Below are 13,780 nucleotides of genomic sequence, written 5' to 3'. Positions count from 1 at the left end.
GGTTAGGGCTTTCCTTGGTCTCCACTGTCTGAGAGAAGGATACATTACAGTATCCATACACGTCGGTGTATATACACACACAAATACACTCACAGTATATCGAGGCAGTGTGAGTTTGACTTTATTATCTCCAAAGGGAAGTGATTTCAGTGACACATAAAGTAAAGTCACAAGCACATCAGAGATCCACCCCACAAGTGAATAGCACCCATTCAGGTCGTATAACAAAGAAAACAAAACTTAAGTTGTGTCTGACATCAGAACTGTTTTTTTAATTACAGCACTAAACAGTGGCCTAAATATTCCCACTATGAAACTAGATAATAGTGTCTGCAGCATGCACTGTTTTTTGCTACACTGGGGCTGTGCTTTCAACATGTACCTGCCATATGTCAACGCTCGGTCAGTGGCCCTACACTTAGGGCGCTAGGTACCCTTCCATTGTCAGTTTTGGTCATTTGGATAGATTGTTAAATGCATGCAATATTTTTCAAAATACAATTCATAGGTAGGTAAAACACTTTTTTTTATGTTAACTTTCTTACGTTTAGGTAACAAAAGTGCATGGTCAGGTTTGGAAAAGAGGTTTGGCTAAAAATGAGTATGTTGTAACTAACCTAATGTAATGTTATCTGACATACGTCATGCAACATGTGTCACTAGTGTTGCACACTACTCATACTAGCACACTATGCTGTTATTGAACTAACTCGACTGACTTTTGGTTTCTTTGGTTTCATGGGACATGAACAGTGGGCTCCTGGGTGAAAGTCCAGAGTTTGTTTGACCCATCCAACTCACCTCCCACCCTCCCTATACAGACTTTCTCACTCATACTGTAGGTAGATGCGTGCTGTGTCAGAAACAGATGACACCCGGTGCGTGTCATACCGCCACTAAAAGTGTCGGTGTCTGCTGCTGAGGTCAACTGACAAAGTGACGGTATTTAAAAAGTTGGGAGTGAGATCGTGGCTGGTACTTTTGCACAGTGGGGCTATGAACTACTTGCTAATGTCAGCATGCTGACATGCTCACAGCAACAATAAAAATATGCTGATGTCTAGATATAATGCACACCATATTCACCATCTTAGTTTTGTGTGTTAGCATGCTAACATTTGCTAATTAGCATTAAACATTAGTACAGCTGAGGGAATGTCATTAGTTTTGCAGCTATTAAGTCATAAACCAAAGTATTTTTTTGACCTAAAGGTGGCAGAAGATGGAAAGTTAGAGATCACACCCAGATATGACTATGAAAACTTAAATGATTGTTCCCAGACCTTAACCACATACTTATAATTGTCACACTGATGACGAAGGTCCTCAAACCTCAACAAAGTCCTTATCTTCACCCAACTCATGATGTTTGCCTAAACCTTACAACCTGTTATTATGCTATAACCTAGAAGCTTAACCACATCATATTTTGTTGTTTAAAGTGGAAACAGACAACATTTTAACCCCCTGGTTTTCAGCATCAGTGCAACTGTTATTATCTTCAGGTCTGAATACAGTGTAGATGGAATGAGAGGATTTTTGTTCAGCATTCATTTTTTCTAAGTCAAAGAAAAAGAAACCTTCTAAGCCTGCCTGCGTGTTGGCAATGCTCTACCATAGGATATTTACCCTCTATAGGTGTCAAATACACGGCATTTCTGGAATTTATGCTCATGTTGCTAGGAAAGATGTTTCAGCACATTGCTGGCATTTCTACACTTTCTTGAAATGATCATTTTAGAGACATCACAAACAGCACTGTAATCATCCTTTGTCATGAACGCATTCATCCGTTTCTTTTTCTCTGCCATGACTCCTTCCTGTTGCAAGTTTCCAGCAGTGTAGATGCATGAATTTGATGTTATTGTTTTGCAAAGCACAATTGTCTGAAAAATATGCCACCATCAATAAAAGGAATTGATAAGCTCGGAAGGATGTGATTCTGATGCACTGGAAAATTTGGAGCTAGTTCTCAACTTGAATTCGATTCCCATCTCTACCTAGAGCCATGACTGTGTCGCCAACACCACAAGTCACAGGCACATTAGAGATGCAGTCCACAAATGGCAATCGTGACAAACATATGTGACAGTGCAACATCAATATGAAGCAGTTATTAATTTTCCCCTTTTTATTCAGTTCAAAGTTAAATATTTCATGAGGAAAACCTATTTAAATTCAGTTATCTTGCTCTTCACAGCATGACCAGATGGACTCAGTTGATATTATTTTGTAGAAGTAATAGATAATATTGCCATAGTTGAGCACTAATACACCTGCATATGTGGCTGCGATGAAGAAGTACTGCCGGAGCAGCTTTACTTCAAGCGCATCTTTCATTTTCACCCCCCTCTGCTCATGAATTCCCCCTTCATATTTCTGACTGCATTGAAGTGACAGAACAGTGTCTGAATCTACTCAGTAGCGTGCAGTGCTCATGCTGGGCTATTACACCAGCTCCCACAGAGCCAGAAGTTACCACAGTCTGAAAGAAAGCTAACATGGGCTGTCTTCAGTGAATCTAGTTAGAAGGACAGCGCTTTATATTTGAAAGGCGGGAGTCACGGGGAGACTGAATAGGTGTAAGGACATTTATTAACCCTGCTCACCATGTTCAGGCTGTGTCCAGAGAGAGAGGGGGAGGAGGTGATTTATTCAATCTCCTCTGCTCTCATCTTCATTTGACAAGGAGAAATCTAAGTTAAACATGAGAAAAACAAAGGCTTCTTCAGCTGACTGCACAAATTGTGATTTGGCAGAGTGTGTAGTCAAATTGATGTTATCTGCAGCTGAAAGGACAGGATTTGTTGGCTGCATTTTGAAGTTGTGCACCACCTGAAACGTGAAACAACATGAAGGACATTACAGTGATATGTCTTTGTATATCTGAGACTGACCTCCCAACATTAATTTCAGCAAGTGCCTCAACATTACATGTTTACATAAATGTGACAAAGCCCTCTGACAACCAAAGTAATAATAATGGGAACAAAGTCGGAAGGTCACAATGTTATAGAGCAACTAAGTCTGCATAGGGAGCAAGACCCCAGGAACAGTGCTGAAGCAGTTTTGGCTTTATTGATTATAGCTGCATATTGCAACTTCTGCGTTCATCACGTAAGGCACACTGGCCCAAAAATGCATGTTTCATGGGCAATTTTTATGGGAGTGCTATCTTGGAACACGGCATTCAGTTCTCTTACATGAGTCTATGTCAGGGAGGAGATCAGGTTGGAGATGGATGAGTCAACAAAACATCAGACTTCAACATGATAGGCCGCTTTTCATTTTCTGTTACCAACAGTGAGTCAACGCAGCTTTTTGTAAAGCACAGCCACGATTGTTCCAGAACCTTAACCACATGTTTGTTATTGTTACCATGACAACAAAGGTCCACAGAGTCCTTATTTTAACCCAAACCATGATCTATCCCTAAACCTTACCAATTCTTATTGTGCCAAGACCTGATGGTTTAACCATATGTGTATTTTATGTGTAAAGTTGAAACAGACAACCTTTCAACTCCACCCTAACTTTCCCAAGTTGTGTTATTGTTGGTGCTGCTGTCGACAACTGCATTGCTTTCCGTTTTTCTCAGAGCCTAGCCACTACAACAGCTTCCACAGTTACTTTGGTTGTTCCACCATCTGCCATTTTCACTACAAGAGATAGTGACTGCAAGACCTTACAATGCTACCCTTTGGTAACTCTGAGTAGCTACCGATAGCTACCAGGGAAATAACAGCGCTATCCTCTTCCTGTTTTAGGTACATAATGGTTGATGCACTTCCTTTGTGCCGTTAATTGAGCCTTAATTGAGGCTTATAGAGAACCAGTTTTATTCATTCATTCATTCATTCATTATTGGAACCACTTATCCTGTTAGGGGTCGTCGAGGACTGGAGCCTATCCCAGCTGACACTGGGCGAGAGGCAGGATAAACCCTGGACAGGTCACCAGACTATCACAGGGCTGACACATAGAGACAGATAACCATTCACACTCACATTCACACCTACGGCCAATTTAGAGTCACCAATTAACCTGCATGTCTTTGGACTGTGGGAGGAAGCCGGAGTACCCGGAGAAAACCCACGCTGACACAGGAGAATGTGCAAACTCCGCACGTATGGGCTCCCCCAACCTGGGTTCAAACCGGAAACACTATAACCAATATATTGTTCAGTCAACATTTACTGCATAATGATAAAATAAAGCTAAAAACCTGTCTATATCTGTTTTAATTTGGAGGACTTGTTGGAATGTCTGCGAGGAATAAAGCAGAAATAATTTGGGTTGATTGAGTTTTCCAACTGTAACCCAAATACTTAATCAGTCCCTCCAGGATATCGCGATCGCAACAATTAACGCAAATTCAGCCAGTCCCTGTAAGGTCTGTGAGACCTTGCAATTTTGTCCAACCACTACAACTTAACTGCAATTTTAACTATTTGAAATGAAAAAAATCTCATTTCAATGTAGACCTGCACACACAGCGTATCTCTCTGTATTTATCATGTGACTACTGCTGCAGGACTGGAGCTCTCTGACAGTGACAGGGCTAACTGTTAGCATCACATGGCTAATGTTACCCAACGGTTATTAACAGGGTTAATGACACAGTTGAGCCGTTTCAGTGTGAGATTAACGGCTCTGTGCCGACTGTTAACTGCTGCTGTGAGGCTTCTGCCGAAGTGGAACAATATGACAAGTAGGTATGAGATCATGTTGTGCTGTTAGCTTGTGCTAACTGGGCAGAGAGAGCAGGGAAAGAGCAGCTCACGGCGACTATCCCTCAGCACTGCTTTGAATGACAGGAACAGCTTACTGTCTGCGATCAGGTGTTGTGGCTCCCTCCCACCCTCCTACCATCACAAATAGATTCAAATTCTGTGGTAAACAGTGAATGCTCATGAGAATAACCTCTGAATATGAGAAAGCATCACAACTATTTTTGCAATTTTCGCTTGCCCCAGGAATTTCATCGCAAAAAACTTATATAAATATTGCTTTTTTTTTTATGAAAGCTGCCGTGAAATCAGACATTTCAGGCCGCAACAATCCTGAAAACATTGAAATCCTGGAGGGACTGCTTAATGACTGTAGGTGCGCAGTCGTACTAAGAGAGTGGGTAACATAATGACTAAAGTAAAAAGGATGGATGAACAAACAACACTTTAATCAAGTGTCTAAGTGTTGTAACATCCATGGATCAGCGACTAAATTAACTGTCTTCCCAACATCTTTTCTATACTAGGACACATGTTGCTTAATCTTAGTGTTTAGCTGTATGTACACACCTGCATATGTGCTCTTGTGTGTGTTGTTGTTGATGTGTGCGGGCTTCATTGTGTAGGTATTTCACACACATTTCAGTCCAGCTGTGTATGTGTGGGCCTGAGCAGAGAGGTTGTCAGGTCGAGAAGCACTGCTGTAGCTTAAGGCTGTGCAATCCTCTCATAAAGACGGGGGTAAAGGCCAGTTTTCACCATTAACACACATACACATGCCCACACTCACCCTTACGAACATACCCATTGATGTATCTGCCAAACATGAAGCATGACACAAAACAAAAGGTATTGTTGGTTTAGGTTTCAGTTCAATTTCCATTTCTTTTTCTTTTGATTCTGTTTTTCGTGCCTGTTTCCTTATCTCCCTCCAGACTATTTTTACATCTGCTGCTCTCTCCCTTATTCCCCTCCCTTCCTCCCTCCTTCTCCTTTCCATCTCTTCGTCTTATCACACTTGTTCTCTATTTCAGAGTTGGGCTGCTTCAAAGTTAGTGTGTGCACTGTGTGTGTGTGCGTGTCACCTCAAGGACTCACACGCACCGCACGCACACGAATACACACATGGATACATCTGTACATGGGCACACATACGCATTGACAAGGAAGTACACACACCAGCAATGGTTTGTGCACACACACATGCACACATACACGCAGCGTGAGCATGGTATCTAAGCTTGTTTCTGTGCACCCTGAGGAGGTAGCCAGTGTTCAGAACTCGCCTTTCACAACCTCACACTTGTGCTTAGCTCACAGTGTGGCCCAGTTCAACATGGCACAGCATGACACGGCATACTACAGCTCAGCACGGCATGCGATATGCCAACTTAACACAATACCGTTCAGATAACACCAGACCCCCGCCTGGAGCTACTCAGTTTGGCGAAACACACCGCTGTAACAGCTGGCCTGTAGACAGTCAGACGGAGATAAGAGCCACAGGCCAACGCGCTGAGCTGTGACATATGGATGGGTGTTATTGTACTATTTTCACCAAGTGCTGACAAGTCTCACAGTGCTCTGACAAACTCGTTCCTGACAGATGTGTTTTATTCTGGGTTAATTATGAATTATTGACGCCAGACTCCTACCTCTGAATTATTTCAAAAGAAAAGCAGAGTCTTGAGCCAGGATCTGAGCAGGCGACAAGTGCTGGTGAGTTACTGGCAGACCGGCTGACAACACTGTGAGAAAACGACCACATTTACATGCACACTGATATTCTTCTATTACTCAGAGTCTGAATTTGAGTTTGGATATTCCGAATTAGTCCTTTTTCCGCATGAAGCATTTTCCAATCAAGGCATGGGATAAGCTGATATTAGTCAGGTTTTAGGAGCATTCTTTGGACATGTATACAGTGCATTCAGAATACGATTGGGTTTTAATCACAGTTTGTGACACACAGCCTCTTGGTTGTTTACTATCAGTGCTGTGCGTTGTCATGGATACTTTGTACACAAACCAACTACAGTTTGCAAGGCTTTAGTAGAGATGCAGGACCAAAAGAAAAGCCCACATCTTTGGTCAGATGAAGAAACAAACCTACTTTGAAACATTATGAAATTCTTTGATATCAACAAGCTTTTGGATATGCGCAAATAACACAACACTGACCTTTTCAAGGAGGCTATGTTTGCACAGTTCAATAAGTCCGCCAACAGTGGAAAGCTTTGAAAAAATCCTAGATGTGATAAAGAAAAATGACATACGGCTCCAGCTGTTCCACTTTTCCATATTTTGACGTGACAAATGATGTGTCAGGGCAGTGGTTCCCAACTGGTGGGTCGCAGTCCGAAAGAGGGTTGTGAGTCCATTCTGAATGAACCGCACTTGCAAACATGTCAAGTTTGTAAAAAACACACTTTATTTTTACGTACAGTGAATTTTCAGCAGAGAGCTTTTATTCAAAGTGCTGTTTCCTGCTGTAGAGTGAGTGACTAACAGACAGCTTCTGGACTGTGACAGCAAACTAGCTCAATGACATGGCCAAACACAAGTATGATGCCAGTGTATTAAACTGTGTGGACCTTGAACTAATGACTAAGGAGAAATCTGGACTGTGTGGCTGGACCAGTTGGGAACCACTGTGTTAGGGCATATTAGTTGGAGCACACACGGCAGCATGTAAACAGGAATATTAGTGGAATAATAATTTTCATTAGCCATGTAAACAGCTTAGTAGGAATATTGCCCTTTTTGAAACAAGGGCAAAACCCCCGGTATTTTGTGCATATAAACATAGTCATAACATAGCATTTGAATATATATATATATACAGTGTATACTACTAAGTTGTTTTGCCAACTACATTTTGAGGGAAACAGTTGCTGCCAGGTTTATGTTGAGCAGCTATGATGTTATTGTTGTAGGGATCTTCGATGCATGTCATTCCTCATCTTTCGTTTCCTTTGTTTCCTGTCATCTCTACTCTGATAATGTTCATGTAAAGGCTTAAAATGCCTGAGATTATGCTTTTCATAAAGTTCCCTGACAAAGTGGCACAGTCTAAACTTGTGATTTTACACTGTCTAGATAATGAATTTTCCCGGGTGGGATAATAAAGCTGATCTCTCTCCTCTCTCTGTGAGATGATTAACAGACTTGATGTTTAGTCTGAATGTGACAAGAAAGGGGAGAAAGCCGAGCATTCAGATGCTCCGATGCTATCTTTTTACTTTAATGTCTAAGCACACTTAGCTTTCTTCTCCAGATTTAATCTGAATCTTCAGTGTGCGGCCAACACTTCACTGGAATATGTGTGTGGTTTCTAGGGCTGCCCCCGACTTATAATTTCCCTCGATCAATAGTCGTCATTTAGGGCCATTAGTTGACTAGTCACCCGCATGTTTACGATATTAATTTAATTATTAAATGATATATTTTGGGCGGGGCAACACAACAGTTTGAGTTGAAGGTGTGAGAAAGAATAGTATCAGTAACATTGTTAACACTGTGCTACATTACAGAGAAATACAAAACCGTACTATTGAACCTTCATTAATATAGGCCTATATTTAATCTACAAGTGCACGTCACACACTGAGCGAGCCGCCTGTTAATGACACTGTCGGCAAAGCAGTAATGATTGTGCTAAGTGGCTAATGGGCATGTAGCTACTGACATGTTTCAGATGATACGTGATGTTTGTAGTCGACCAATGAAGATGAGTTTACATATCACCTTGGGTTCATCCTTCACCTTCTCAAAATGATCCCTGATTTCCTGCTTGACATGTTATTAACCGCAGATACTTTTATTTTGAAAAGGTGCAGCAGCTCCTAATAGAGTTCCATGTTTTTTCTTTGTTTGTTTTATTTTTCTGCAACTAAACAGCCAATTAAATTTTGCTGGCTAATGACATTTCTGGTGGACTAACGTTTGGTCGACTATTAGGCGGCAGCCCTGGTGGTTTCCTTCATCCTATGAAATGTAATGTCACATCATGATGTAATATAAACTAAGCTTTGTATAAAATTGTTATTCTTTCTTTCTTTCATCTCTTATTTTCTTTTCGTTAATTTAAGTAAAATATTTTGGCTCTGAAGTATTGTTCCTTAATTGTAAATTCTTTTGTTTTTTGTAGTTGGATTGCAGCATTTAAATCTGTTGTTCCTGTTTTATCTTAATTTGTTCCAAGTGTGATTTCATTAAAGTGAAACGCTGCTTTCCTGGGTCCATAATGCTGAGAACCACAATAATAAAGCTGTTGAGCTCAAGATGGTATAAATATTAACGTTGAGGAAATGTGTCTAACTGGGAGGGGCGCAGAGATTGTGACTGAAACGGGTAAATTGGCACAGCTGTAAAATTGCTTTTCCTGCATCATTGCCCTCCTGGAAATGAACACAGTCACGGTCTTTAGATGTGGTGTGGATCAAAGATAGATACAGATTTATGAAAATGTAATTAATAAAGACTAATTGACCAAAAAGTCAAAGTCAGCTGAGCCCTTAATAACACATTAAATGGAGTAATTAACTAAGGCAGTGGCCCTAAAATCCATTAAATAGACTGACACACAGAGAGACAGATGCTTTGACTTATTAAAAGGGGCGAAAAAAAAGCAGGATTACGGGGGAAAAGTTGGCAACCTGCAGTAGATGGGAAATTCAACTGCTCACTACTAATACCGACATCATCCTGGTCCTTTGAGCGCTAAGCTTTGACACCTGTAAATGTGTCTGCTGGACTTCAAACATTTAGACTCCTTATAAGTAGTCAGATTGCAGAGGATTGACATAAGTAGGCCAACTCTCTGAATCTCCTGTCCTCTCTTCTCCAGTGGACGGAGCGATCCACCGCGCTGCAGGTCCACTGCTGAAAAAAGAGTGTGCTTCCCTTCACGGCTGCGAGACCGGAGAGGCCAAGATCACCTGTGGCTACGGCCTCCCAGCAAAGTGTGAGTATGAAGTGTGTGAGTGTTTGTTTAACATCCACCTACCTTAGTGTGGTTTTACTGGACTGTTTGCAGGTGTGAATGCGGAGGAAAGTGTGACAGTGATGATGCAGGATGTTAAAAAAGAGCAAGCTGCACAGTTGACTTTCAAGAGATAAATAAAGGTTAGACAACAGATGAATAGATAATAAATAAATAACTACATAAAAGAAGGCAACACGAATATTTTATTCTTCCTCACAGAAACATGCACAATTTAATTAAATTGTTTTTCTTTCTTCTTAAAGTAGATCAGTTTCCCTCTCCAGCCCAGATTCTACAACCAGCAGAAACTCATCTAGGTATCCACAATAATGTCACTTACTGCCTTCCTTTTATAGCAAAGTAAATGGCACTCAATTATTAAGTGGCACTCCACTGCAGCATGTATAATGTGACGAAACTGAAGATTCAACATGACAGGAAAAGCTTTTCTAGGTGTTTTAGTTCTGAAAAAAATATTCTCCTACGGCTTCCCAGACATCTGAAACGCAACATGCGACTGTGGGGAGAGCCTCAACACTCGGTGCAGACAATAAAAGGAACTGAGCAGCAGTAACGACACTCTGGAAACTACAAAATTAAAACTACAATCTGTCTTCTTGTTTCTAGACACTGAGGACATTCATCTTCAGTTTCATCACTCATGTAGTTACTGATACTCTATTCAATTAAGCTAAATATTGTATCACTATAGTGTTTTCACTCAGTAAAATGTTCTGGTTTATTTTAAAGAAACACTGGGCAGTTAGCGTGAGCAGTAAAAGCTGCCACGACTGATCAAAAACAGTCTCCATCTGGAAACTCTGGCAAAGGAAAATTCAAGGAAAAAGCTGTTAGCTGACCTCTTGATAGCAGGGCTGCAATTAAAGGGGACCTATTATGCTCATTTTCAGGTTCATGCTTGTATTTTGGGTTTTCATGAGAACATGCTTTAATGTTCAAAAAACACTTTTTTCTCTCCTCATACTGTCTGTGCTGAAACACCTGTGATCACCTTCTGTCTGAGGCGCTCTGTTTTAGCGCCTCTCTATCTGAGTCCCTCTCCCGTCTGCTCTGACTGGTGTTTCCAGGTCTTTAGTATCTCTGCATTTCTGCACCAACATTGCAGCCAGGAGGTGATTGTAATGGAGAATAGCTGTACTTTATATGTGACAAGTCACCACAAAAAGCCTCTTAACATAATCGGAAATCTGGGAGAAGTTAACCAATATTACATGTTTCCTTGATGTTAGCATGTTGCTACATGTAGCAGTGTATGTACTGTAATATAAACACTGCAGTAGCGCGCCAGGAGCCGATGACCATATAGAGAAATCTGCTAGGATCTGATGTCATCTTGTAGCTAAAGCTGTTGGAGACAGAGTAAACTGAACAGTCTGAAGCCTGAAGTTTTTGCTCACAAGGATTACATGTACATAGGTTCACCTCATTATTTGAAACTTTGGCCACATTTAATATGAAAATCCTACACTGTAGAATTAAATATATGTGTGACAGAAAAGAAAAGCAGAATAGATTTCTTTAAATATCATATTCTTTGTTGATTAATCTGTAGATAGTAAATTTGATTAGACCCCCACAATAGGAACTACTGGTTTAAAGCTAAAGCTACACTTTTTGTCATATTTGCTGACTGTCACTATATTCACACAGTATTATTTAAGACTATGGAAAAAGTCATATCCCTCGTCCTCCTATTTCCTCAGAAGACATTTGCTAGAATTTACTGCTTGCACCAGAAACACCCAATCAGAGCTCAGAAGTCTGTAACACAGCTGTCAATCATGTCAGTCACTGCTCTTGAAATGGGGCCAAACTGTCAAATTGATCAAATATGTATCAAGATTCTGTTACTGCATTGTCTATTTCTTGCCTCAAATGTTTATAGAAATACATTTTAGTGTACTGTTTAGCTGTAAAATGAGGAAGTTTTTGACCTGGCGGCCATGTTGGACATAGTCGAGTGACGCACCAACACCGCCCTCTGACTGGACCAACATTCTCATTTTACAGCTAAACAGTACACTAAAATATATCTCTGAAAACTAGTTTCACCACAATTCACGAGCAGTGATTAACATGATTGACAGATGCATCCAAGACTCCTCGGCTTCGATGGCTGTTTTCGTTCACATGCAGTCGGATCGTCAGAAGTTACAGCTACGGCTTAGCTGACTGCTTGAAAGTGCGCTGCTATAACACTGCAGCAGCACTTGCTTAATAAGTAATGTGGCAGAAAAGACAAAAAGCTATGAAGTCACCTCTCAGTTTAACATGTCAGTTGATACTCAATACCAGAATTCTTCCTAAGTCGGATTTCTTAAAGAGGGTCTCCACCGATTTTACACTACAAAGTCTGTTTACAGGTCTGGTTAGTTAGGGTGACCATATTTTGATTTCCAAAAAAGAGGACATTCGGCCGGCCACGACATAGGCTACTTAAATGATACTCGCAGCTTACTCAAAGATGCCTTATCATTTTAATATATTTAAAATTTATATGTATGGATAGAAAATTCAGTTATATTACAAAATAATATCTCTCAAAGACAGAAATTCAGATAGGCCCCAATAGGGGACACATACACACACTAGAGTGTGGCGATCCGAGCCCGACGGTACCCGACGGGTCGGGCCGGGTTTGGTCAAAAATGTAGCTATAAATTGTATTCGGGCTCGGGTCGGATTCGGTCAGCTTTCAGTGAAAATGTAGTGTAAAAATAAATAAAATCCTATTGTCTGTCCTGTTTATTGCTTGGGCACTGTTATTTACGTGACAACACCTGAACATAACACACACAGACACACATTGGCTGTTTGTTTCTACCTCTCCCCTCGCTGGAAGTCTCGGACCTCCAGCCGCCCGCCTCCGCCTTGATTAAACGCTGAAAATAAAATAAAAGAGGGAGACAGGTGTCTCCTATTTTATCTTATTTTGTTTTATTTCTCCCTCTCCTCTCGCTGGAACCGTCGGACCTCCCGCCTCCCGCTCCCGCCTCCCGCTCCCGCCTACCGCTCCCCCCTCCCGCCTCCCGCTCCTGTCTCAAACACGGAGGTCTCCCTCTCCGCTGAGCACGCCCGGCCTGTTAAATACCTTGTAACCGTAACAACTGTGTGACACAAACTCAGTGCTTTGGTCATTAAATAATGTCGAGCTCAGTTTGGGTTCGGACAGAAATATGCGGCCCGTGCCGCACTCTAACACACACACAAACACACGGAAAACCAGACATTATCATCAGTCTATAAAAACCCCCTGGACGCCCCGGACAGGACATGAAAAGTGGACATGTCCGGGCAAAAGAGGACGTTTGGTCAGCCTAGGTTAGTACCACTTATAAGTTGTATAAAGTCTGTTGTGGCTCCAGAGCAAGCTCTGTGAAGTCTAATAAATTGCCTTAAGTGATGTCACTTGAGTCAGCGTCAGTTAAGGGTTGAAAACTACAAGCTTGAAAATGAAAAGAAAATCTGAGTGTGAGGATTTAAAAAGACGTGAGACCTCTGTAGGTCCTCATCTCTGCTTGAGGCTACATGAGCTGCTACTAGCATGACACACCCAAATCTTTGACCCAACCGTTTGCGGTCGAGTTGCATTGTGGGTGATGTAGATGCCAAGTTTTGACAAGGAAGATGAATGTGTGGAATAAAAAAGGCGATATCTCTGATTCTGTTAAATCGATTTTCATCCTTTTTCAAAGTGTCCGTTGTGAGTTACATGAGTGCAATGCTAAATCAATGGAGTTCAACGTTGTAACATGACGGATTATCTATAATGAAAGCCTTTTAATCAGCTACACCCTCACTACTACCTGTCTCATACTGTATGTAAAGAGTTACACACAGTTCAAAGGCCTCTGAAGCTAAAACAGTTAACACCTCCTGCCTCTTATTTTAAACATGATCTTCTGTCACCAGCTAACCATGATATTGTGCACCACCGTTATGCCACACACACAGCATGATAGGTAATGCAACAATGCCCTCGCCAAGCTTTGTGAAATATAATGACCACCCAGGTGTGTGTGTGTGTGTGTGTGTGTGTGTG

At 41.3% G+C, this 13,780-nt stretch overlaps 1 protein-coding gene across 3 annotated transcripts in view; it reads left to right on the top strand.

Annotated features, from left to right (window-relative positions):
• macrod1 (mono-ADP ribosylhydrolase 1) overlaps positions 1-13,780 on the top strand; it is a 160,516-nt gene that overhangs the window by 92,764 nt on the left and 53,972 nt on the right. For all 3 annotated transcript variants that reach the window (XM_050043212.1, XM_050043213.1, XM_050043211.1), the window contains exon 5: positions 9,580-9,696. In XM_050043212.1, the coding sequence (XP_049899169.1) occupies positions 9,580-9,696 (117 nt within the window). The remainder of the gene's footprint in view (positions 1-9,579; positions 9,697-13,780) is intronic.

The sequence above is a fragment of the Epinephelus moara genome, chromosome 4 (genome assembly GCF_006386435.1).
Source record: "Epinephelus moara isolate mb chromosome 4, YSFRI_EMoa_1.0, whole genome shotgun sequence".
Lineage (NCBI taxonomy): Eukaryota > Metazoa > Chordata > Actinopteri > Perciformes > Serranidae > Epinephelus > Epinephelus moara.
Note: the sequence above shows the minus strand (reverse complement) of the source record. Positions and strands in the feature narration are given on the sequence as shown.